The sequence below is a fragment of the Octopus bimaculoides genome, chromosome 21 (assembly GCF_046866305.1).
Source record: "Octopus bimaculoides isolate indiv1 chromosome 21, ASM4686630v1, whole genome shotgun sequence".
NCBI lineage: Eukaryota > Metazoa > Mollusca > Cephalopoda > Octopoda > Octopodidae > Octopus > Octopus bimaculoides.
Window position 1 is genome coordinate 2,958,269 of NC_142948.1, and position 26,889 is coordinate 2,985,157.

The 26,889-nt window shown below is 35.0% G+C and overlaps 5 protein-coding genes across 7 annotated transcripts in view; 2 read left to right on the top strand and 3 right to left on the bottom strand.

Moving 5' to 3' along the window:
* LOC106868788 (UBX domain-containing protein 11) overlaps nt 1-26,889 on the bottom strand; it is a 283,501-nt gene that overhangs the window by 233,659 nt on the left and 22,953 nt on the right. The gene's annotated exons all lie outside the window — the stretch shown is intronic.
* Nucleotides 2,823-7,873, bottom strand: LOC149131474 (uncharacterized). Its single transcript, XM_089339223.1, has 2 exons — nt 7,714-7,873; nt 2,823-6,253 (listed from the first exon to the last, which is right to left on the bottom strand). The coding sequence occupies exon 2, from the start codon at nt 5,943-5,945 to the stop codon at nt 3,444-3,446; it is 2,502 nt and encodes an 833-aa protein (XP_089195349.1). The 5' UTR covers nt 5,946-6,253; nt 7,714-7,873; the 3' UTR covers nt 2,823-3,443.
* LOC106884123 (uncharacterized) lies at nt 7,894-12,467 on the top strand. 3 transcript variants are annotated; one of them, XM_014935353.3, is made up of 2 exons: nt 7,894-8,130; nt 9,297-12,467. In XM_014935353.3, exon 2 carries the CDS (start codon nt 9,642-9,644, stop codon nt 11,007-11,009), a length of 1,368 nt encoding a protein of 455 aa, XP_014790839.2. In that variant the 5' UTR covers nt 7,894-8,130; nt 9,297-9,641; the 3' UTR covers nt 11,010-12,467. The 3 variants fall into 3 exon arrangements, with proteins under 3 accessions (XP_014790839.2, XP_014790836.2, XP_014790837.2); XM_014935350.3 differs by having other exon boundaries at nt 7,919-8,800; XM_014935351.3 differs by having other exon boundaries at nt 7,968-9,196.
* On the bottom strand, nt 14,228-19,413 carry LOC106884110 (uncharacterized). The gene is made up of 2 exons (XM_052975558.2): nt 18,730-19,413; nt 14,228-16,346 (listed from the first exon to the last, which is right to left on the bottom strand). Exon 2 carries the CDS (start codon nt 16,081-16,083, stop codon nt 14,674-14,676), a length of 1,410 nt encoding a protein of 469 aa, XP_052831518.2. The 5' UTR covers nt 16,084-16,346; nt 18,730-19,413; the 3' UTR covers nt 14,228-14,673.
* LOC128250457 (uncharacterized) lies at nt 19,435-26,230 on the top strand. The gene is made up of 2 exons (XM_052975529.2): nt 19,435-19,607; nt 22,008-26,230. Exon 2 carries the CDS (start codon nt 22,467-22,469, stop codon nt 24,897-24,899), a length of 2,433 nt encoding a protein of 810 aa, XP_052831489.2. The 5' UTR covers nt 19,435-19,607; nt 22,008-22,466; the 3' UTR covers nt 24,900-26,230.

Below are 26,889 nucleotides of genomic sequence, written 5' to 3' on the forward strand. Positions count from 1 at the left end.
TTACCAGAGCAAAAGGCAGATTGTATTATCCCTGTGCATGTACAGCTATGCTACAGGGTAGTGAAACATGGTTTTTACTGGGTGGGTAATGTCAGTGTACATGTATGACAGAGTATAAATGATTTAACAGAAAAATTGGGGTGTAAGAGACAACATTGGAAGTGTGCAAGAGGTGACAGTTGCACGAAGAAGTGCCAATACCTAATTGCTAAGGGAACCAGTGGAAGAGGTAGACCCAGGAAGATGTAGAACAAAGTGATGAGAAAGGATCTTCAAACGTTGGGCTTAACTAAGGAAATGACAAGGGACTGAAACTTCTGGTGATTTGCTGTGTTTGAGAAGACGTGTTAAGCTACGTAAAATTAGGTGCATGCTAGATGGTGCCTACACCAGAATGTTACATGCAGTGCTCAACAGCTCTTGGAGGGAGCACCCAACAAAACAACAGTTATATGGGAATGTTCCAACTTTCTTATCAATCATCCAAGAGCAGAGATTGAGGTTTGCTAGAGAAGTAAAGAACTTGTGAGTAATGTGTTGCTGTGGACACCAAATCATGGTACCACAGTGGCTGGAAGACCATGGAAGACATATATACATCAGTGTGCAGAATAGACCTAAAACATTAGTAGAAGATCGGGAGGGATGGAGAGAGCTAGTCAGGCTGGCCCGAGCAATCAGCCTGACTGGATGATGCCTTGATAGTGAGATACCCACAGGCATGTCATTTACTGCCATGCTCTCTGTCTCTCAGCTGAGAGTTCCTTATCTTGCAGGCACAGAGATCTGGTGCCATGTGAAAAGCACCCAGTATACTCTGTGGAGTGAATGGCATTAGGAAGAGCAGCCAGCTGTAGAAACCATGCCAAAACAAATTGGAACCCAGGTAGCTCTCTGGCAGACCAGCTCCTGTCAAGCCATCCAACCCATGCCAGCAAGGAAAGCGGACATTAAATGATGACAAACTGATAGAATCCTTAGACTGTCAGATATGATATGTGGTTCTTCTAACTCTCTAAAAATAAATCCCTCTGAGGTCAATTTTGGTATTGATTACTTCTGTACTAATCCTGTACTGGAGTCAATTTTCTCTTTACTTCCTTCTGAAAGAAATTATTTTTAGATGTGGAGGATGGATTCTATTATAATGTGCAAGATATGTTGAATAATAATGAAGTACTTTAACATAGAAACTTTGTTGAGTATACAGAGGAGTTAGCCAAGCATTTCAAAAACTCCACATCAAACAAAGCATTGCAGCCCAAAGTTATTCTCCACCAAACTGAAAGTCTACAATGCTGTTGTCAATGGCTGTCGAACATAGATAATGTTTTTTAGAGAGGTTAAACAATCTCCCAACCATTCACCATGTAAACACAATAGCAGGACAGTGTTGCCTGTCTCACTGTCCTAAACACAGCCAAATCTGCCTGCATTTAAATGAAGATCCTTAAGGTTCTATGGAGAGCTGGAACAGAATGGTCGTTGTCAGGGATGACCAAACAAGAGATAAAAAAAAAACATCCTCAGCTTCAATCTGAAGTAGATCCAATCTCCATTTATATGTACCTGAGTTTAAATGATTTATTTTTAAGATAGGAAATTCCTGTCTCATGGCAAGTTGTTGATTATAACAAAGTTTTCCTTTCAACTCCTGTAAATAAAAGAACAAAGTTCTTCACATTTCACATTGCCAGGAAAATAACTGACTGAAATTTTAGCAGTGACTACAAGGAGAGAATGTGATGAACATTTCCATCACAGGAACTTTCCTTTCAGTTATCTTCATCAGTATTATAGGAGGTGATCCTTGAATATATGTTCTTTGTCCCTTACATGGCCTAAATGAGAGCCAACGCACAATTCCGAACAGTAAAGTTTCAGGAAACTTCCATAATTGATCTTACCATCATCATGATCTAATATTTTGTTTCCTTGTGTTTAAGACTGAAAAAACTGATATTTTTCACATAGCTCTAATAGTCATTATACAAATTATATTTTCACTGTGTACAAGTTGTGTACTGTTAGTTATAGTAAACAAATTATATTATTTATTTATGGTATCGAAGTGGAATGTTATATTTTTGCCTGTAACTTTGTTTTTGTTCAGAAAAACACACTTGATAGAGTAGTTCTAATTAGGTTATGCCTGAAAATAAGATGGAATGGTTACAGTTGTTGATTGTAGGTCTGCTAGATCGTAGCTGACTTAGAATTGACAGGTAAATAACAAAAATGAATATTATTCAGTTTCTATCTAAGAAAAACAATTTCCTGATCATTTCTTACAAGTAAATCCCTCTTCAGATTCTCCAATCTGTAATTTTAGTCACGACTAAACAACAATAACAATATTTATACTAAAGAATGTTTTTTTATCCACTGTAAAACAAAACCTGCCAAATTCTGAAAATAAACAATGTGGCTTGCAGTTAAAGATGGCTAATATTAAATCTCATGTAACTGTGCATTAGCTGCATTTCAGAACCCATAGGTAATACATTAATGATATCTAAAAAGGCTAGGTGTGTTAAACTTATCATGTTACCACTTTACTTTGGTTAATTTTCTCACATGATATCCCCTTCGCTACTGAGATGACCGACAGCATTCATACATAAAGCACTGGTCTAACCACTACACTAAGTCCTTCACTTTGCAGGAACTCCTCACCATCTGCCAATATTTTTCTGCAACCACATCGCAAAATATACAGTGAAGATCAGTTTGGGAAAATACACTACTTATATCCAAATTAGTGAATTCTATAATTTATGAATATTGGATTAGCATGTATACAGGAAATAATAAGACAATAATTTAAGAGTGAATAAGATTTATTTAGACCTCAGGTTAGAAAATTCACAAAATGTAATGAGGACAGAACACAAGATTCTTAGCATTGAAGTTCAGATGCCAAATGATTCAGAAACTGTGGTGATATCTTCTAACTGACACGTTTGACCCATGTAGAATGGACATTGATAATGATGATTCACAAATTATAGAGCACTTATTGCATTCACACCAAGTTGAGATTTAGAGACATATTCAAATAAACATTGTTTAACCATCATATGACAAAGGAATCTTGCTACTAATAAAAGAATATATTATTTTTCTGTTGTGAAAATAAGTTAAATGGAATACATACAAGTATTTCAATACAATGATTTTCTTAAAAATGTAAATACAGTTGTGTTTTTATAAGACATCTTGTATCACAATTGTTTAAGGTTTCTACCCATCTGCCCAGATTTCATAATTTCATTTCTCTTCTATTTTAATATATTTGTGCCTTGTTTTGTCACTACTTACAGAAACTGATTTACCAGAAATGTTATGCTGATAATGGCTTCTCTTCTGTATAACTATGTTTGAGTCATGTTAAGCCATTCATGTCCACAGAATGAGTTTCCTAAAATATCACACTGATATGGTTACTTTTCCGTATGAAGACGTCTATGTCTAGTTAACTGAATAATTCTAGAGAATGATTTACCACAGATATCACAGAGGAACAGCTTCTCTGCTCTATGAACATATTTGTGATTGTTGAAAGTACTTCTTTGAGAGAATGACTTCTCACAGATATCACATTCATATGGCTTCTCACCAGTATGAGTGCGTTTGTGAATAGTTAAGACACTACTTTGAAAGAAGGAGTACCCACAAATATTACATTGGAATGGTTTGTCTCCTGTATGAGTGCGTTTGTGTACAGTTAATGCATTTCCATGAGAGAAAGACTTACCACATATCTCACAGTGATATGGCTTCTCTCCTGTATGGACACGCTTATGAGTAATTAAGACATATGACCGGGAGAAAGATTTACCACAGATATTGCAGGAATATGGTTTCTCTCCTGTATGGATACGTTTATGCAATGTCAAGACATTTTTTTGAGAAAATGATATACTGCAGACATCACAATTGTATGGCTTTTCTATTGTATGAATACGTTTGTGCATAGCTAAGACACTTTTCTGCGTGAATGATTTTCCACAAACATCACAGTGATGTAGCTTAACTCCTGTATGAATGCGTTTGTGTATAGTTAAGTCATAACACCGAGAGAATGACTTGCTGCATATATCACAGTCATATGGTTTCTGCCCTGCATGAATGAGTTTGTGCAGAGTTAAGATATTTTTTTCTGAGAATGATTTACCACAGATGCTACAGTGATATGGTTTCTCTTGTGTATGTATACGTATGTGATTGGTGAGATTACCTCTACGTAAGAATGTTCTCCCACAAGTATCACATTGATATGGTCTTTCTCCTGTATGAATGCGTTTGTGCATAGTTAGGGTGATTCTATGTGAAAATGATTTACCACAGACTTCACACTGATATGGTTTCTCATATGAATTAGAATACTTGGGTCTAGTTACATCACAGCTTCCAGAGAATGATCTTTCCTTTGTAGGAATGCATGTGTGTTTTGTTAAGTCCTTATTTTGAGAAAATGATTTACCACAAATATTGCAGTGATATGGCTTCTCTCCTGTATGAACGTTTTTGTGCTTAGTTAAGCTACCACTTTCAGAAAATGATTTACCACAGATATCACAGTGATATGGCCTCTCACCTGTATGAACACGCTTGTGGGGAGCTAAGGAACTACTTTCAGAGAAGGATTTACCACAGATATCACAGTGGTATGGTTTTTCACCTGTATGAACACGTTTGTGTTTAATTAAGTCACTACTTGTGGAGCAAGATTTACCACAGATATCACAGTGATACGGTTTCTCTCCTGTATGAATACGTTTGTGCTTAGTTAAATCTCCACTTTGAACGAATGATTTACCACAGACATTACAGCAATATCGTTTTACTCCATTATGAATGTCTTTGTGTCTCATTAGGTTACTTTTAATTGTAAAGGATTTACCACAAATATCACAGTGATATGGTTTCTCCCCTGTATGAATACTTCTGTGATTAGTTAGGCGACATTTTTGTGAGAATGATTTTCCACAGATATCACAGTGATATGGTTTCCCTCCTGTATGGAGCCTTATGTGAATAGTTAGTTCACCTTTTTGAGAGAATGATTTATGACAAACATCACAGTCATATGGCTTCTCTCCTGTATGAATACGTCTGTGAGTAGTTAGGTTACATTTATTTGTGAAGGATTTACCACAGATATCACAGTGGTAAGGCTTCTCTCCTGTATGAATATTTTTGTGAGTATTTAGGTGACTTTTTTGAGAGAATGATTTACCACAAACATCACAGTGATATGGCTTCTCTCCTGTATGAATATTTCTGTGAGTTGTTAAGGAAGATTTTAAAGAAAATGATTTACCACAAATTTCACAGTGGTATGGCCTCTCTCCTGTGTGAACCCGTTTGTGTACATATGAGGCACTTCTATGAGAAAATGTTTTACCACAAATATTACAATGGTATGGTTTTTCTCCTGTATGGATATTTTTGTGAGTAGTAAGGGGACTTTTTCGGGGGAATGACTTACCACAGATATCACATTGATATGGTTTCTCTCCTGTATGAATACGTCTATGAGTAGTGAAGGTACCACTATCAGAAAATGATTTTCCACAGATATTACAGTGATATGGCTTCTCACCTGTATGTATACGTTTGTGTGTGGTTAAGTTTCGTGCTTCAGAAAATGATTTACCACAGATGTTGCAGCAATATGGTTTCTCTCCAGTATGAGTTCGTATGTGTATAGTTAAGCTACCACTTTCAGAAAATGATTTACCACAGATATCACAGTGATATGGTTTCTCTCCTGTATGAATACGTTTGTGAGTAGTTAAGTTTCCTGTTTCTGAGAAAGATTTACCACAGACATCACAGCTATATGTTTTTCCTTTTTTTTTTAGCATCTCATTAGGGAAGTAAACTGCTTCATATTCTGTTTTAATTTTAATTGGCTTCTCACAGATTTCATCTTCCATTTTATTCTTTTCTGGTTCTTGTATTTTCTTAATTATTTTCTACCACTATAATTCTAACAAATGTGATACCTGTTGATATCTGAAGATTCTACAAACTCCTTTATAAATGAATATATTCCAGACAGTCAAGGAGAGGAAGTTTGCAATGATCTCAGGTCATGCGAAATATTTAACACCAATTCCACCATAGATTTAGAGACACAAGAGTATGTTAATTCTGTATAGCATCTTCCTTTACTTTTTAAAAGATGTTAATTATTGATGATACATCTGAAGAAATACCTTTATGCCAATGCCATTTGATATTTCTGAAATAAAGAAACAGTATAAGGTATAGGGGGTACTTAAAAGTATAGGTACAACAGCGGAAAATTTACTTCATCTCTATATTGATGAACTGTGAATAACATTTACAGCGACGAATGAACTTGAAACTTTAATTGGTTATTAAAATGTCATCAAACAACTGTTACAGATATCTTATGCATGCTACACTAAATAATAGTGCAAATTTGTCCTGTCCAGGAGATCGATCATTACTGGTTATTTGTTATTCAGCCCCAGGTCACTTTGTATTGAGCAGACTTATGATCGAGGATTAGTTGTTGGTCAATATAAAGACCCTCGCCCGTTAACAAAAAAAAAAAAAAACGGGTTGTTCTCAGGTATTCTATGAATTTTATGACAGTTTAAACAAAATGAAAAATTTGATGAACGTATAGACATCCATGGTTTACATGAAATATCAAAATAAAATCGAAATATTGTTTACTACAGTTCCTATTCTATAATATACGAATAGATGATAAGCTATGAACATCAACATTGGATAGCTTCAAACCTGAATTTTTTTTTTTTCCTTCATGGAATATATATAACACGTATGAATATGATAGACGTAAGATGCAAAACCACATTAAAAATATAAATGCAAAACTGAGAGAAAAGAAAACGAAAAAAGAGGAAGGAAGGGAAAAGACAGGAAAAAAAAGGTGGGGACCATATCAATTCAACACCAAGTGCCTCAATTGGTCTCAGAGAAGGTTCAACGGAACCTACTGAAGCAAGCCAGCCCGCTCGCGGCATTGCGATTGCGAGGCTAAAACGTTGAAACAGTGAAGCACCCTCACGGACATCACCTGACACTGTGGCCCACCCCTCCAAACGCCACAGGCTGGAAGTCTCGATACTTCAGGCTTTCGTTCCGTTAGAGTCATTCATCTTAATAACTCTCATTAATAACCCGTTATGATTTTTAATGATTCCTTAGCTTATTTCTCTTCAAATATTTTTTTTAAACATATACTGTACAATGAATGTTGCGAGATAGTTATTTTCATGGATATAAGTGGTCGTATTGCCTGCTTTTTTTTTGTTTTCCCGAAAATAATCAGTCAAAATGTATCTCTCTTTGCTATATAAGAATCGAATGGATAAAATTAATTTCGCGTTACATTATTTTCGGAATGCATTTCTTCCGCATCGGAGATATGTCTGAAAATCGAACACAAATTTACAGGCTTAAGAAGTGTGGGGGGGGGGGGGCATTTATTTTAAGATGTAAGAAATTATGGAATTCCTGTTAACAACCATTACAGTATCACCTCTGTAGCAAACAATGTTTCGATTTCATTTCAGTATTTCCAGTAAATCACGTTTTTATACATTCCTCATATCTTCGAAATTACGCTGTAATTCTTCACATTTACCAAATGTTATACTGATGAAAATGGAAAAATAAAAAACGATTGAACGAAGAAAACAATACCTGAAATAAATCACTGCATTATTAGGAAGTCAGTGATGGTGGTCGTGTATATGACTACTTTTCCGTCACTCAGTTATCTTTCAATCGTAATAGGATGACACTTTGTAGGAGAACATGGTAGCGATTAAGTCGAAGATGGCAGCTGGAATCAATACATTCTGAACATGCGCAGAAGCGACGCGTCAACAAACACACTAACGTAAACATATACACGTGTATGTGTGTTAGTGTAATATATAGCTTTTGTGTTAAGTGCGTATAACGGCAGAAATGATAATGAAAGTAGATTCATCCGGGGGAAAAACTATTAAAAAAAAAAAAAAAAAAAAGACTTGCATATCCTGAGAAAGCAAGAAGTATATGTAAATGCTTAGATATCAGATAGTAAATGTCATCGGTTTAGATTTCTTGGCAGAGGTAAGGGATATCGACTGCACCCGCTTTCGATTATTATTTTTTTTTCTTACAGAAACCCATATTTTCGACTGCGGAGATTCCGAATCTGCATTTCAAAATTTTAATCCTCCCCCACAAAAGTTTTCACTTTTTTTTGTTTTAGGAGTCTATTTTTTTTTAACTACGCATATGAAAAAATCCCTTTTGCTCACAACTGTTCAGCGTTCTAAAAGACTGTAAAAATTAATTATTTTATTGGAACAAAACAAAACATTTCCTTTTGACATTCTTGAATGAAACACATGTTTGTACAAATTGAATTTGTCACAGATATTATGAACGTATATCCTGACCCCCGTTCCGTATTCTGATGTACAAAGTGTTTACTAACTTTCTGTACCGCATCATATCACTGACTCTCGTATTTTTGCTAAAACGTAAACACACAGTTACCCAATATAAGCATGTATATTTTCGTCAACAGTACTCATTTATCTTTACATTCACTTTTCCAATGAACAGCCAATGATTCTGCTTCCGTCGTCTCTATTTTCCGGAAATATCTGTTTCGTATTTCCCCCCCCCCCACATTCCATCGTGGATCCCAGTAATGACTTATTTATTCCATACAACTCCAGTGTTGTTGTTGTTCTCCATGACAGTGTTCTGTGAACCCAATTCCATTGACAAGGTACATTTATCCCATTATCTTGACGTCTACCTACAATACTTACAAACAGTCTACATTTTTTGGTAAATTTTGATAAGCGCCTTTCATTTATCAAAATTTACCTTTTTTTAACCAACAATTGGAAGCGAATATTGGAAAAAGACCAAGCTATTCTCCACCAACTCAAATGTCGTCATTAATCTCAATTATATGCGTATTTTTTTAGTTTAATGTTATAACAATCTTTTTTTTTTGTTCATCAATAAGGAGTGTTTGTTTTCATTTAATAAAACAACAGGTGGTACTAAACAGCATCAGGAGCGACGTGACGACATTGGCATTTCACCTGCTTCAAGTTGTTGCTAAATTTTCCCTCAAATTACACCTTATTGTTTGTGAATATACCGTGTTAGAAGGGTATGTACCGCTCAAAAAAAAAAATTGTTTCACTAAACCGATATTGTAGGAAATAACATAATGCCCCCCTATATCTTACACTGTTTCTCTTTTATTTCAGAAACATCAGATGACATTGACATACCATCTTTTTACTTCTGATGTACCATCAATATTGATTATCTTTTAAAAAGTAAAGGAAGATGTTATACAGAATGGATATCACTTCGTTTCTATAAACGTAGAACTGGAGTGAAATATTTATTGTTGTAGCTTAAGATCATTCAAAAAATTTCTCTATGGAATATGTTCAAGATTAGGTTGCATTTTAATTAGACTTGGAGAAATTTACAAAGGAGTTTGCAATATCTTCAAATATCAACAAAAGTTATGTGTGATTTAAATATAGCAGCAGAAATAATTAAGAAAATACAAGAAAAAGAGAAGTGGTCAGAGAAGAATAATTATGGAAGATGAATTCTGTGAGAAACCAATTCAAATTAAAACAGAGTCAGAAACAATTGATTTTCCTGATGAGATACTGAAGGAAGTAGAGAAAATATCATACCACTGTGATATCTGTGGTAAATCATTCTCTCATAGAGGTAATCTAACTAGTCACAAACGCATTCATACAGGAGAGAAACCATATCATTGTGATATCTGTGGTAAATCATTTTCTCAAAAACATCACCTAAGTCGTCACAAATACATCCACACAAGAGGTAAACCTTATTGCTGTAATATCTGTGGCAAAACCTTTACTGAAAAAAGTCGCTTAACCCTACACCAATGCATTCATACAGGAGAGGAACCATATCATTGTGACATCTGTGGTAAATCATTCTGTAACAGAAATGCCTTAACAGGTCACAAACGTATTCATACAAGAGAGAAATCATATCATTGTGATATTTGTGGTAAATCATTCTCTTATAACTTTCGCCTAACTAATCACAGAACAATCCACACAGGAGAGAAACCATATGACTGTGATATTCGTGGTAAATCATTCTCTCAAAAATGTAATTTAAGTACTCACAAAAATATTCTTACAGGAGAGAGGCAATACTATTGTGATATTTGTGGTAAATCATTCTCTCAAAAACTTCGTCTGGCTAATCACAAAAATATCCATACTGGAGAGAAGCCATATCTCTGTGATGTCTGTGGGAAATCATTTTCCCATGCAACTGTACTAACTGTACACAAACGGATTCATACAGGAGAGAAGCCATACCACTGTGAAATTTGTGGTAAATCATTCTCTCAGAAATATTGCCTGTCTAAACACATAAGTGTCCATACTGGAGAGAAACGATATCACTGTGATATTTGTGGTAAATCATTCACAATTAAAAGTAACCTAATGAGACACAAAAACATTCACACAGGAGTAAAGCTGCATTACTGTAATATATGTGGCAAATCATTCTCTCAAAATGACTTAACAAAGCACAAACGGACACATACCGGAGAGAAACCGTATCACTGTGATATCTGTGGTAAATCTTTCTCTTCAAGCAGTGACATAATTAAACATAAGCGTGTTCATACAGGAGAAAAACCATATTTCTGTAATATATGTGGTAAATCTTTCTCTGAAAGTAGTTCCTTATCTTCTCATAAGCGTGTTCATACAGGTGAGAGGCCATATCACTGTGATATTTGTGGTAAAACATTCTCTAGGAGTAGTTCCATAACTAATCATAAGCGTATTCATATAGGAGAGAAACCCTATCAATGTGATATCTGTTGTAAATCATTCTCACAGAAAGGGCAATTAACTACACACAAATACATTCATACAAAAGTAAATAAATTTTCAAAGTAAATTTTCCACTGTTTAATCTCTGCTTTTTAGTATCCCTTACATCTTATACTGTTTCTCTATTATTTTAGAAATACCAGCTGACATTGCCATAAAAGTATTTCTTACTTCAGATGTCTCATTGATATTTCTGCTCATTGACAGTGCCATGCAAATAGCACCTGTGAATCATAGTTGTGGTTGTTGCCAGGAGTCTATAGTCAAAGTGGAATACATGCAGCGAGTGTGCCCTGGTATGACATTGTTGGCACATTGTGTTTTCAGTCAGTTACTTGTGAATGTATGCATAACTGCAAGGGCAAATCCATATTTTAACGTGTATCAGGAACCTAATTTGGCGGGATTAAAATTTGAAAAAAAGGTTTTGAAAGGGATTATAATACTATCCATGTATAAGAAACTAATATTTTTTTAAACCTAATTTTTGACAAAAAAAGTGTTCTTTATACTCGTTAAAATATGGTATATGTCAGTATACGTTGTCGGTACACAGGTGTGCTATCCCTGACTCTACCTGAGTGTTTTTACTAGTTAAATACTTAGTTCTTTTGAATTCTGAAAATTTTTATAAATACACCACCTGAGTACTGCCTGACTGGCCGTCGTGCCGTTGGCACATAAAAGCACCCACTACACTCTCAGAATGGTTGGCGTTAGGAAGGGCATCCAGCTGTAGAAACTCTGCCAGATCAGATTAGAGCCTGGTGTAGCCATCTGGTTCGCCAGTCCTCAGTCAAATCGTCCAACGCATGCCAGCATGGAAAGCGGACGTTAAACGATGATGATGATGATGATACATACCTTTTTACTCTTTACTTTTTGTTTCTCTCTCTCTCTCTCTCTCTCTCCATTTCTTACGTCATTCCTTTCTGTTGAAGAACTTGAGCTTGAAATGTCAAAGACTTTTCCATTTTTCTTGAGTGTCAACTAATACACTTTCTTATTCCCTCACATGATTCGTTCTTGGGAAGTGTGTATTTGTGTATATATATATATATATATATCTTTATACGTGTATCATAGTATATCTATGTGTATAGTAGCTATATACTTGACCACCCCAATGACCGCCAAACAATACTTGTAATTTAAACAACATATTTTTTTCTTGACATTGTGTTCTTTATTCAATCGTTTTTTCTACTTTTATCAGTAAAACGGATGTAATTTGTTTCGTTCACAGAATGAAAGTAAGAAAATCTGAAAATCAGTTATGTTATTTCAGTTTTCCATGCTTATTTCTGTGAAGCCATGAACTTGTAGAGAAAAAATTTGACAAAAATGTTAGACATTTAAAAATTGAAAAAACTGTATTTTTAGCCAATAATGAGACAGAAATTTTCTGCATTGTAGCAGTGTCAACTTTCAGGTTGTACCCTATGAAATTTATAGTTTCGTGTCTGTGAAATGACCTGTTCATTGTAGGTTTCTAAATAAAGATCTATTTCTTTTGTCTCTTCATTGATTTCTATAGTGTTTTGTACGTTTTTATTATTTTTTCTAATTTGTTATTTTAACATATTTGTCTATGTTTTTGTTCCACATTAGTTTTTACAGTTGTACTTTATTAAGCCATTGACTTCTAAACATGGAATCACTATGGGTTGCGTATTTCAGTATTACATATACCTGTCATGTATTTGTGGACATTATTAATATATATGTGCATGTGGATCTTTGTATTCATGTGCGTGTGTAAAAAGTTGGGATGTCATTTCCAAAACTCCAAAGTTGAGTCAAGTTTTCGTGCTTGAAAATTATGAACTATGATAAGAATAATCAATCCAATAATCTTGCTAAATTCAGCAGAATCTATTTCTATCCACTTATAAGTGAATAATTGTAAAAACAAAATTGTATGTCCTTTAGAAAATCAGTGTTTAAAGAAAAATATAGTCTGTGTAAGGCAGTGTCTGCTAAACTGTGTACCGCGGCACAATGGTGTGCTGCAAGAGACTCATGGAGTGCCACAAAAAATATCTTCAGGATTTTTGGGAAACATCAATCCAAAAACATTCACAAAGTTTGAGCGTAAATATAAATTAATTATATAAATCGTAAAATATGGTAAATATAAATTGATACATGACGAACAACAGTTTTGTTACAATATATCACATTTCTGCATCTAAACCGGGATTGTCTGTAAGTAAATTGTTTGGTAGTCCTAAATTTTAACTTTTGATTTACTTATAATTTACATAAATTATTATATGTTAATTTTAATCAATTTTTAGTTTAACAATTACAGGTAAATTAAAGTCTTTCACCAACAAGTTAGAACTGTGGATAAGGGAAGTTAAAAACTTGCTGCTTGATTGCTTCCTAGGTGTAGAGGCTTTTCCAAGCAAATTTAGAATTTTGTCTGTATAATTTTCTAAGTATTTTCCATCACTTGATTATCTTGTTGACAAACTGGAAAATGCCAGATTGAACAGATGTGCTGCAGACACTAGGCCACTATCCGTTCAGCGTTATAAATTTACTTTCGAAGGGGACGTAACTCTAATTCACTCCCTTTTGTCTTCTTTTTCGTTTTCCGGTTTTTCAATCTTGCTCCTTTTAAATCTACTTCTTTCTCACCTCCTATCATCCAGTTTTTAGTTTTTTATGTCATGTGGGCAGTGGCTGACGACTATGCTAGGACACCAGATATGTTAAAAAATACTGTCTGGTATGCTCTTATCACATGAAATAGCAGCAGCACATAAAAACATATAATATATATACATACACACATATACATATATGTATACTTATATATTTATTTATATACACACGTATCTATATATAATCCCAATGATTCACAGAGTTGTTGGGAATAAGGAGCACACATGAGCTCATAAGACAAGACTCTCTTGATTTAGAGAGAGATGTAGAGGACATGCCAGTTTGCAAGTCCAGCCACGATTTGACTTAGCACAGCGAGGCACCAGAAGTCTCAGTTCTTTGTCATCTCTGTGAGGCCCAAGTCCGAAAATCCTTTCTCATCACTTCCTCCCATGTCTTTCTGGGTCTACCCCTTCCACAATTAGGAATTGGTTCTTCTTGATGCAGCTGTCCACAACTTAGCAGTTCAGCAAAAGAGAACCATAGCATAAATACCAGGCTTAAAAATAAAATTACTGCGGCAATTTGTTCAACTAAACCTTGGAATGTGGTGCCCCGGCATGGCCACAATCGAATGGGTGAAACAAGTAAAAAGATTAAAGATACACAAATCAATGTCTATATCACATTTATTTATATATGCATCTCATTATGTTATGAGGAAATATTTTCTTCTATGGCTTATGTATTTTATTCGTGCCACAAACTGTACTAGTGATGTTGCACTTAATTAAAGACAATACATTTTGCAGTTATTTACCAACAATAACAAATCAAATCTATCTTTTCTCTTCTTTGAAAATAAGTTAGCCAGAATCTATGTTCTCACAAAAATTACTTTGAATATTTCACCAACAGAGGTGTATTTGTTGTATACACTATAATCTCACAAGGTTGTTGTCACACTGTTATATCGTCACTCTATCAATACAATTATGGTTATATAATTTGTTGTTTTTATTCTTCTTCCCATTGAATAAATTTTGACATTAATATTCATCTGTATGAATAGATGTGCAGCCAAGTGAATGTTTAAGAGTGGGATTTAGTACAGATATCAGTTATCTAGTTTTCCTCCTGTATGAATATACTTGTGTCGAATTAAGTTTCCAGTCTGTGAGAACGATTCACCACAGACATCACAGTGATATGGTTTCTCTCCTGTATGAATGCGTATGTGAGTAGTTAAGTCACCACTACGAGAGAACGATTTGCCACAGATACCACAGTGATGTGGCTTCTCTCCTGTATGAATGCGCTTGTGTTTAGTTAAAGTACTACTTTCAGAGAAGGATTTACTACAAATATCACAGTGATATGGTTTCTCACCAGAATGCAAATATTGGTGAGTAAGTAACTGACTACGTCTAGAGAATGATTTAGCACAGATATCACAGTGATATGGTTTCTCTCCTGTATGAATGCGTTTGTGTGTTGTTAAGATACCTTTTCGAGAGAAAGATTCGCCACAAATATTACAGTGATATGGCTTCTCCCCTGTATGAATACGTTTGTGTTTAGTCAAGGTACTACTTTCAGAGAATGATTTACCACAGATATCACAGTCATATGGCCTCTCTCCAGTATGAATATATTTATGAGTAGCTAAGTGACTACTTCGAGAGAATGATTTGCCACAAGTGTCACAGCGATGTGGTTTCTCTCCTGTATGAATGCGTTTGTGTGTACTTAAGACACCTTTCCGAGAAAATGATTCACCACAGATATCACAGTGATATGGCTTTTCCCCTGTATGAATACGTTTATGAGGCATTAAATCACCACTTTTGGAGAAAGATTTACCACAAACATCACAGCAATATGGCTTTTCACCTGTATGTATACGCTTGTGAGTAGTTAAGTGACTACTTCTAGAGAATAATTTACCACAGATATCACAGTGATATGGCTTGCCTCCTGTATGAATATGTTGATGAGTAGTTAAATGTCCTGTTACAGAGAATGATTTACCACATATATCACAATGATATGGGGTTTCTCCTGTGTGAATACGTTTGTGAGTAGTTAAAGGACTCCTTTGAGAGAATGATTTACCACAGACATCACAACAATACGGTTTCTCTCCTGTGTGAACACGTTTGTGTATAGTTAACTGATCCTTCTGAGAGAATGATTTGCCACAAATATCACAGTGATATGGCTTCTCTCCTGTATGAATACGTTTGTGTCTAGTTAAGTCACTACTTCCATAGAATGATTTCCCACAAATATTACATATATATGGTTTCTCTCCTGTATGAATGCGTCTGTGAGTAGTTAGGTTACATTTATGGGAAAATGACTTTTTACAGATATCACATTCGTATGTTTTTCCTTTTTCTTTTGGTCTTCTAACAGGAAAATCATTTCCTTTAGACTCTGTTTTACATTTACTCTCATTCTCACATAATTCATTTTCCATAATATATTTTCTTTCACAACAGTATACAGATATTTTTCTTCTCATATGCTTTTATATATCTTTACCTAACACATATTTCTGCTATATTTCCATTAATCTTTTTTCCTTTTAATATCTGAAAATGCTGCAAACTTCTTTCTCAATATGTCTTGATCTTAGTCTCAGTTCACAGAAACTCCACCTCTAGATTCATATAAAAAGGGTTACGTCTGTTCTGTACAACATCTTCATTTACACTTTAAAAGATGACAAATATAAATGATACATCTGAAGTAAAGATTTCTTCCATGCCAGTGGCATCTGGTATTCTGAAATAATAGAGAAACACTAAGTTACAGGGGATATTTAAAAGTGGAAATTTTCTTTTTATACACTGGTAAACTGTAGATAGAAATATTCAGCTGAACAATTAGGGTTTCCATTTTAATTTGCTATTAAAATTACATCATACAACCTTGTATGGCATCTACAAATTTACAGACTACTGCTACACATTCACATTTTGTGCAACATTGCATATATCGGATCATCCCCAAAATCTTGCAGTTCTTTTATACTTTTTTATCTAAAATATACTCTCCTTCATTTTTCTACAATGTTCTTCCATCTATCTGGTAGACTTGCAAGGCCCCTCTTCCAAAATTCATTTGTCTGCAACAAAAATTACTCTACTATTGTTCTGACCTCATCTACAGGATTCATATTTTTGCCATTCAAATGATTTTGAAGACTGTGGAATAAATGATAATCAGATGGGACAATGTCCAATGAATATGGTGGATGGGACATTGTTTTCCATTCAAACTGCTCCAGCCTATGGAATATCATCCTCACTATTTGTGGCCAAGAATTATCCTGATGGAAGAACACCTTCCATCTTGAAACCAAAAACAGTTTTTCTTCTAGTGCTGACTTAAGTTGCTCAAGTTGCTCGCAGTAAATCTTTGTTACTGTTTGGTTTGCGTTTAAAAGTTCAAAATGGACTAAATCTTTCATTTTCTACCAAACAGATAACAACACCTAACGTGGGTGAAGGCCTTCTTAAACCTGGGGTACCAGTGTTTCTCCTTTCCCTACCCACTGTCTTCAGCGCTTGACATTTTTATAGAGAACCCATTTCTCGTCATCAGTCACTATTCATTCTGAAAAAGGTTCATTCATGAGACATGACAGCAAAGAAGAGTTTGTGAGGAACCCACTGACCCAATTTGCTGACTGTTCCAATGGTATGCAGGTGTCAATGAATGGTTGAATGACCAAATCCAAGCTTCTCTGCTAGTTCTTCAACAGTTACGATAGGATTAAGTTCCACCAGGGTTTGCTCTAGAGATCTTTCAGGATGAGGCTGTAGTTTCCAGCTCGGAATTTCTGGAACCACTGTTGACACTGGTGAACATTCTGCTTATATGAGACTTCATTCTGAAAATCCTTTGAAAACACGGTTGGTCCTCAATCACAAATGGGAGATGCAGAAACATAATAGAAGTAGCTCAGAAGTACTATCTATGGCAGTGCATCCTACTTCTAGAAATAAATAGAAATAATCATAGGACCAGTTTGGAGCCAGTCTTCTGGTTATCTTAGAGGACTTAGCTCAACACTATTGTAGAGGGAAAAACATGTGGTACTTTTGCAACATAAACATCATTCATTAATTCCAACATTACAAACTCTGAATTCCAGTAGAAAACAGCACTATGCTGCACAAAGAACTTGTGGCTGATGTATGATGGATCCAACTAAGCTGTCGGTCTTGTACAAATCAAACTGGCTCTCAGAAAGCAGAGAACATCACTGTACATCGCAGTCGCCAACCCTAGCTCATGAACCAAGACAGCGAAAAATTCGATTGTCAGGTCAGGATCCTGAGCTGGATTCAGTCGTTTTACACAGTCTCACAGAGGGGACTAATCCGATTTTTTTAGATCATCTTCAAAGGTTTTCGATATTTACATCAGAGTCAAACGGTTCTAATGTCCTTACCTTGTTGCTCTTTATTGGAGGCTATTGAACCGGTGCAAGTTAGAAGACACACCAAGTTACTCAAAACACTTATATTTACTATTTGAGTACAATGTAACAGTAGTTAGTCCTACAGAACAACTTTGCATGTGTTTGTTATGAACTGAGCTTGGCGATAATGTATGAAGGAAACATTGTCAGTTACGATGCGAGATTTTCTCTTTCCATCACTCAACAACAAGCTGGGAGTGTTGCAGAAGTTTTACTTAACTTGGTTTCACAGATATCACTCTATGAGGGGTGGAAATAATCAGACGGACTGATCAGACAACAGCAACACTTGCCAGTTTAAAAGAAATGGGTTTGAGAAATCTGCACACATAAAATCCTTACCAAGAAAGCAGCGAATAAGGCCTACGTCCTCAACTTTATTTAATGGTAGTGAGGGACCTGAAGCGACTTTCCATTCGACCAGTAACTTTAGTTACACTGTTACTCAGTAAAAACAAACATAAAATAAATGAACGAAGAAAAGACAGTTAAATGAAAATAAATTAATACAAATCTAAAAATAGTTCAGTAAAGACGTTTGAACTGGAAGAAAGTAGCTTGGCCTTTATACATTATTAGCTTCCAGTTGTTGGTTTTCGCCAACAATTGGAAGCTAATAATGTTTGTGCATAAGTTCTGTAGGCAGACGTTTAGATAAAGGGTTAAAGATAGATATACCTTGTCAATGGAATTGGGTTCACAGAACGCTATCACAGAATAAATGACAGTTCTTTACAGAAAGTCATTCATAGTTTGAAAATGATATAAAATCTTTGTATACTGACACAACGGAAGTTGAATTATGGGATGTCCGCTGAATGATAAGGCATAAGGTAACGAAATGGGAGGTAGAAGGGTCTTACAGAGACATTTGGCCTATTGGTTAGAGTATTTAGCTCATGAGTCTACGGTCGGGCGTTCGATTACTTTTTTTCTTTCACGTTGTAACATTCTATTCGACTTCAAAGAGAGCCAGTCGAATTATCATGCACCTCTCACTCACCCTCCAACTTTCACATCGCAGACGTGTCGCTGGGTCAAGGATGAAGAACCGATGGTGTGTTAATGCTCGCTACTTCATAAGTACCTAAAACAATTAGTGAAAGCACGGTACACGTTATCAAGCTATAGTCTATCGCGAGTGACGGCTGACTGTCTTCATCCGAAAGTATATAAATACTACTTGTGATTACTTTGGGATGAATATTTTTAGATATCAATAACCGACTGATAATAATGTCTACGATTACAGTAAACGGTTTCCCCTGTATTATAAATAGATAGATAAATAGCTATATTAGCTGGGTGTACGTATGTGTGCGCATATGAGTATGTATGTAGCAGAGACATGCTTCTGCTGGCAAATCGCCAAGGCGCATGTTCAACCGGATATTGATCTCAGATTGCCACCTTAGACAAAATAATCTTTTCCATCTGTTTTGGAGTCAATTTTGCACGCAACATTAAACCTACCTTCCATATCATCATATACACACGTATATATATTTCTGTTAGTCACCTTCTATTCATCAACACACACAAACATATTATACGAGGTATTTTATTTATTGCAAGCATCTTTTTTCCTGCTTTCATTCATATATATATATATATATAACAGAGTATTTGTCGAAGAACCGTGTAAACGATTTTGTTTCTTCGTATCTTTTTCGACAATTTCTTCAGATTTATATTTTTGCAGCATGTAAGATTATGATTCTGTAGTAGTAAAGAAATTTTAAAATTATATTTCTTAAAATAACTTACCGAAACTTTTGCCTAACCCCACCCTTTTTTTTTTTCATTTCTTGAGCTTTTTTTTTTTTTTTTTTTGGGGGGGGATTTTTGAAGTAGCAGACAATATTAGTTAGCAAAACCTTTTCTTTTTTTTTTCACAGAATTTTAAAATAATTTTCAAACTCGAAATTCAAAAAGTGACAATTTTGTGTGGTGAGAAACAACACCGTTTTGGGGCTAATGCAGAATCGCACCTCTCCTTGAAAAATGAATTTTTTAAAGAAAATATATTTCGGATTCTGACGTTTCAGATGTCGGAGATTACGAATATGCAAAAAAAAAAAAAAAAAAAAAAAAAAATATATATATATATATAATAATTTAAATTTTACCCCCTGCGTTAAATAATCGTAAATAATAATTGAATGTAAATTAAATATACACCATTTTATGAGAAACAAGGTTTTTTTTGTATATACGTTATCTCCGACATCTGAAACATAGGAATCCATCCACCCCGAAACCGGTGAATTTGATATTCCATTTAAAAGGTTACAGATTAACACCTATAGGTATGACATGGAGAATCGAGAGCGCCGATATTCTTCCTGGGTATAAAATACTAGATATAACGTTTAGGGTGGGGCAGACGGGTAGCATGCACCAACAGTGACGAGAGGTGGAAAGATGGGTTGGCTGAGTGGAACAGACTGATTCGAGGAGCAAAGATCATTATAGCAGCGATAGAAAAGAGAGAGGAGACAGCATGTCTGTTAGTGTTTGAATATCAATATTAGTCAAGTGGCTTTTATCTTGATGAATTCCAGGATGTCTATGTGGCAGTAGCAGCTCAAATGAGGGCGCAGTACTCCATTGTAGGGCTCACATAAGCTTTATAGATTGTCAGCAGTTGCTGGCTGCTTGTTTTTCTGGCCATAACGAGAAGGGGCCAGTATTTGGAATGTTTGATCCAAGTTTTGCTATGGCTGGAGAGATCTTCAGAGACGGAAATGCCCAACAAATGGTGAAACTGTAAGGGCTCTAGTTGAGTACCATTCATGTTGAATACAGGGTGTGTGCAGTGGTGTTTTGTTATGAATAGTACTTCAATCTTTTTGCTGTTAAAAGAAATGAGGTTGGTATGGCCCCACTGAAAGATACTATCAAGGTCTCAATTTATGAAATCAGTGCAAGATGTGTAGGGTGTATGTGAATGATGCATTATTAGGGGAAGTTTGAGAGGAATGAAATGTCATGTCATCTGCATAAGATTGAACATTGTAAGTAGATTATTGTTATGCAGAAGGAAGAGGTGGGGACAAAACTAAACTCAGGAATACCTGAGTTGATTGAAAGTTGAGCAGAAGCTCCACCTTCACATGGGTGTAATCAAGGCATTATTGAATGAGAGATGGGTGGAGCTTGTAGGCAGGAAGATTTGATAGATGTGTGTCAGACACACAAAGTTTTATGAGTATAGCAGCAAGTTCAGAGGTACAATGCTTGGGTGTGTAAACACAAATTATAAATGGTATCATCTTAGCAACATCACAGGTCCATAGGGGAAGCAATGTACTGAGGCCCCTACATATACAACTACAGCCTACATAGATTAGCATTTGACCCCAAGATTCATGGGGACTGTGAAAAATGGCCCATTGTGCTCATATCTTAAGACGGTACTGATTATGAAACCATCTTTGTGTGTACATTAATTATAAAAGCTTTCACTTTGTATGTGTGTGTGTCAGGAAAACATTTACTGTCAGAAAACCACAGAAATATGGTATTGATCCTAATCACATGACTTTGGGCTCAGTCCCACTGTAGTTCTTAGGGCAAGCACTTTACACAACAGCTTTGTACCACCAAAAACCTTGGGATTGGATTTAGCAGAAAATAGTATTTGCACATTATTTGATAAGCCTGCCTGCAGTTTTTCCATCTCTACCACCAATGCCCCTTTTTGTAATTCACTATATCCACTCCGTCTCTTGCCACTGTCTCCTCCACACTGAAGGAATAGCTTTAGTCTGTAAATACATAAAATTTGCTCACAGATGTATGATGTAATATTAAAACAAATTTAAAAGATAAGCCTCAACTGTTTAGCTAAAAGCTATTTACAGTTTGTCAGTGTAGACATGTAAAATTTCCACTGTTAAATCGCTTACTTTTAAGTATCTCTTATATCTTATATTGTTTCTATCTTATTTCAGAATACCAGATAGCACTAGCACAAAAGAATTTTCTGCTTCAAATCTGTAAATTGTTCTCAATTTTTGAAGACTAAAGAAAGATTCTGTACAGGATTGATATATTTCTGTTCATAGATGTTTACAGTTGAATTGCTATAAAATAAGTCTTATGAACTGTTCTCAGTCTTGCAGTCTAGAATGTGTTCAAAGTGATTTTGCATTCTAATTAAACCAAGACAAATTTACAAGGAAGTTTAAAGCATCTTCAGATGTCCACAAAGATCACAATTGTTTCAAATATAGCAGTAGAGACAACTGTTTGGAATAATATATAAAACCAGTGATCAAAGGAAAATAATTAGGGAAAATGAATTATGCGAGAAACAGGCTCAATGCCTAACAGAGTCTGAAAGAATTGCTTTTCCCAATAAAATTTTGAAAGATACAAGAAAAATATTGTACCACTGTGATATCTGTAAAATGTCATTCACTGAAAAAAGTAGCTTCACAAGTCACAAATATGTTCATAAAGGAGACAAACCATATCTTTGTGAAATCTGTAAGGAATCATTCACTAGAAATAAAGACTTGACTAAACACATGTGTTTTCATAAACAAGAGAAACCATATAAGTGCGATGTTGGTGATACATCATTCTTGCAGGAAAATATCTTAAACAAACATTGCAACATTCATACAGGAGAGAGACCATATCACTGTGATATTTGTGGTGAATCATTTTCTGAAAGTTGTGAGTTAACTAAACACAAACATATTCATAAAGGAGAGAAGCCATACCACTGTGATATCTGTGGCAAATGTTTTTCTCATAGTAATGCTCTAACTATACACAAACGCACTCATACTGGAGAGAAACCTTATCCCTGTGATATCTGTGGCAAATCATTCTCTCAGGCTGGTAACTTATCTACTCATAAACGTATTCATTCAGGAGGGAAACTATATCACTGTGATATATGCAGTAAATCATTCTCTGAACCAAGTTACTTAGCAAAACACAAGATCATTCATACAGAAGGAAAGATATATCAGTGTAATATCTGCGGTAAATCATTCTCACAAAGAAATCTCTTAACTATACACAAACGTGTTCATACAGGAGAGAAGCCATATCAGTGTGATATCTGTGGTAAATCATTCTCTCAGGCTGGTAACTTGACTACTCACAGATATGTTCATACTGGAGAGAAACCATATCACTGTGATGTCTGTGGTAAATCATTCTCTGACCCAGGTCAGTTTACAAAGCATAAATATATACATAGAGAAGACAAGTTATATCCCTGTGAATACTGTGGTAAATCATTCCCTCACAGAAATTCTTTAACCATACACAAACATATTCATACGGGAGAAAAACCATATCACTGTGATATCTGTAGTAAATCATTTTCTCATAAAAATGCCCTAACTATACACAAACGTATTCATACAGGGGACAAGCCATATCATTGTGATGTCTGCGGTAAATCATTCTCTCAGACTGGTAACTTAACTATTCACAAACAAATTCATATAGGAGAGAAACTGGATTATTGTGATATCTGTGGTAAATCATTCTCTAATCTGGCTCACTTAACTTTTCACAAACGCATTCATACAGAAGAAAAGCCCTATCACTGTAACATTTGTGGTAAATCCTTCTCTCGTAGAAAAGCCTTAATTATACACATACGCATTCATACTGGAGAGAAACCGCATCATTGTGACATCTGTGGAAAATCATTTGCACAAGCTGGTAACTTGACTTCTCACAAACGCACTCATACTGGAAAGAAGCCATATCAGTGTGATGTCTGTGGTAAATCATTTTCTCAGACTAATAACTTAATGACTCACAAATTCATTCATAAGAAAAGGAAACTATATCACTGTGATATCTGTGGTAAATCATTCTCTAATCTAGCTCACTTCACTTCTCACAAAGGCATTCATACAGGAGAGAGGCCATATCGTTGTAATGTCTGTGATAAGTCATTTTATCATAGAACTGCCTTAATTATACACATACGCATTCATACAGGGGAGAAGCCATATCAATGTATTATCTGTGGTAAATCATTCACTCAGGCAGGTAACTTAGCTACTCACAAACACATTCATACTGGAAAGAAGCCATATTGTGAGATATGTAGCAAGTCATTTTCTGACCCGGGTGACTTCTCTAAACACAAACTGATTCATAGAAGAGAAAAATTATATTACTGTGATATCTGTAATAATCCATTCTCTCAAAAATATGCCTTAACTAGACACAAACATACGCATAGAAGTGGGAAGCTATATGACTGTGATATCTGTGGTAAATCCTTCTCTTGTAGAAATTCTTTAACTATACACATGCGTATTCATGCAGGAGAGACAACAAATCAGTGCAATGTATATGATAAATCATTCTCTCAAACTGATAACTTTACTTCTCACAAACCCAAACACAAAAGAGTAGAACTATATTCTTGTAATAACGACAGTAAATCTTTTTCTGTCCCAACTGACTTAACTACAAACAAACTCATTCATACAACAGAGAAGCCATATCACTGTGATATTTGTGGTAAATCATTTTCTCATAGAAATGCCTTAATTATACACATACGCATTCATACTGGTGAGAAACCATATCAGTGTGATATCTGTGGTAAATCATTCTCTCAGGCAGGTAACTTAACTACTCACAAACGCATTCACACAGGAGAGAAGCCATATCATTGTAATATCTGCAGTAAATCATTCTCTGATCCTGGCCGCTACTCAAAGCATAAACTGACTCATAGTGGAGGATTGCCATATCACTGTAATATCTGTGGTAAATCATTCTCCTGTTGGAGTCTCTTAACAATACACAAACAAATTCATACAGAACAGAAGCCAAGTCACTGTAATGTCTGGTAAATCATTCTCTCAAAAAGTCTTAACTAGATACAAATGTGTGCATACAGTTGATAGGTCATATAACTGCAATATCTGTGGGAAACCCTTCTCTAACAGAAGTCAGTTAACTAAACACAAACATATCCACAGAAGAGAAAAGCCATATCAGTGTGAGATCTGTGATAAATCATTCTCTTATAGAAATGCTTTAACTGTGCACAGCCGTATTCATACAGGTGAGAAGCCATATCAGTGTGATGTGTGTGGTAAATCATTCTCTCAAGCAGGTAACTTAAAAACACATAAGCACATTCATACAGAGAGAAACCTTGTCTCAGTGGTGTCTGAGGCAAATCATATTTAAACCCAGGTCATTCAACTAAACACAAACATAACTACACAGGAGAAAAGCCACATGTGAAACCTGTGGCAAATCCTTCTCAAGTAAAAATACTTTAATCATTCACAAATAGAAAAGAAGCCATATCACAGTGGGATGTGGTAAATCATTGTCACAGATTGTTATCTTAACTACTCACAAACATTCATGTATGACAGAAATCATATCACTGTCATACTTGAGATACTTTCTATCATAAAAACGTCTTACAACGTTTTCATACAAGAGACAAGCCATATCACTGTAATATCTGTAGTAAATTATTCTCTCATCAAAGTCATTTTTACTAAATATAATTGCATTCATAAGGTGGGTAATACATGTCAATTGTGATATCTAACAAATTTTCAAACTCAATTAAGTTAACTAAACACAAACATATCTATACAAAAGAGGAACACTGATGTTTGTGGTTAATCATTCTCTTAAACAGGTAGCTTAAAGAGACAAATATATTCATACACATCAAAATATAACTGACATTTGCGATGAATTATCATTGCAACATTATTTTGTTGAAACATGGATAACTACCACTGTCTGAGATAATATACTATTTATTAACATGTAGATGATTTAGATCTCATATAGAAGCAGTTGTTGAAGCTGAAGGTGACTTTATTGAATAACATTATAGAAAAGAAGGTTTATTTTTAACCTCAGAGTATATTTTGATAAATAAAGTTATTATCTGTTATTATATAGCTGTTTTTTTTATAAACATCCATCTGTCCTCAAATATCTTGTACACCTTGTGTCTATACACACACATTTTCACATTATGAAATCAATTGAAACAAAAATTGAAAAGTGGCAGCCAAATTTTGTTTAATGTTTTGTTTTGTTTTTTAACTAAACCAAGAGTTTGAACCAAAAGAAAGAAAAAATTACTACCACACAAACAATGACATTTTATTCCAAACAAATCATAATAATAAATCGTCTGTTATCATTAATACGGCTTTTTCGACATTGATTTCGTTTCGTAAATTTACTTAAACTGTTTTAAAACAGAAAAGTGCATGCTAACCTGGATTTTACATACGCAGCAAAGTTTCCGGATTTTACATAGATTAAGTAGGTAAGAACGAACCCTGGCCACATACACAGAGATGCACAAAACATATACATGTACACACACACACGCACACATACATAACTTGCACATTATAAGTTTTCAAGGCTTTTCTCAAGTTTAAAATGCGACATTGGTTTTATTATGTTCTTTCCAACGATCCTGCTTTGTATATTTGTTAGAAATCAGCTTCTGATTCAGAGGAAGAATTTAAATAATTGAAAACAGAACAGAAACACACACGTACAACCATTATCTTTCATACACACGTACATATATTCATTGTGCGAGTGTGAGTGAATACAAATACATAGAGCTGAACACGCTCATGCGCACGCACAACCATTATCTTTGGTATATACATAAATACATATAAACACATTGTGCGAATGTTTCACTGTTCAAGTCATCAACATGAAAACAGCGGGGGTGGGGGCGATAGCGTTTGTTTCATTTCTCTCAGACTTCAAAGCTAATGTCGCCTTCTACATGTCATGAAAACAAAACTAAATAAATAAAACATTTTACAGAAATTC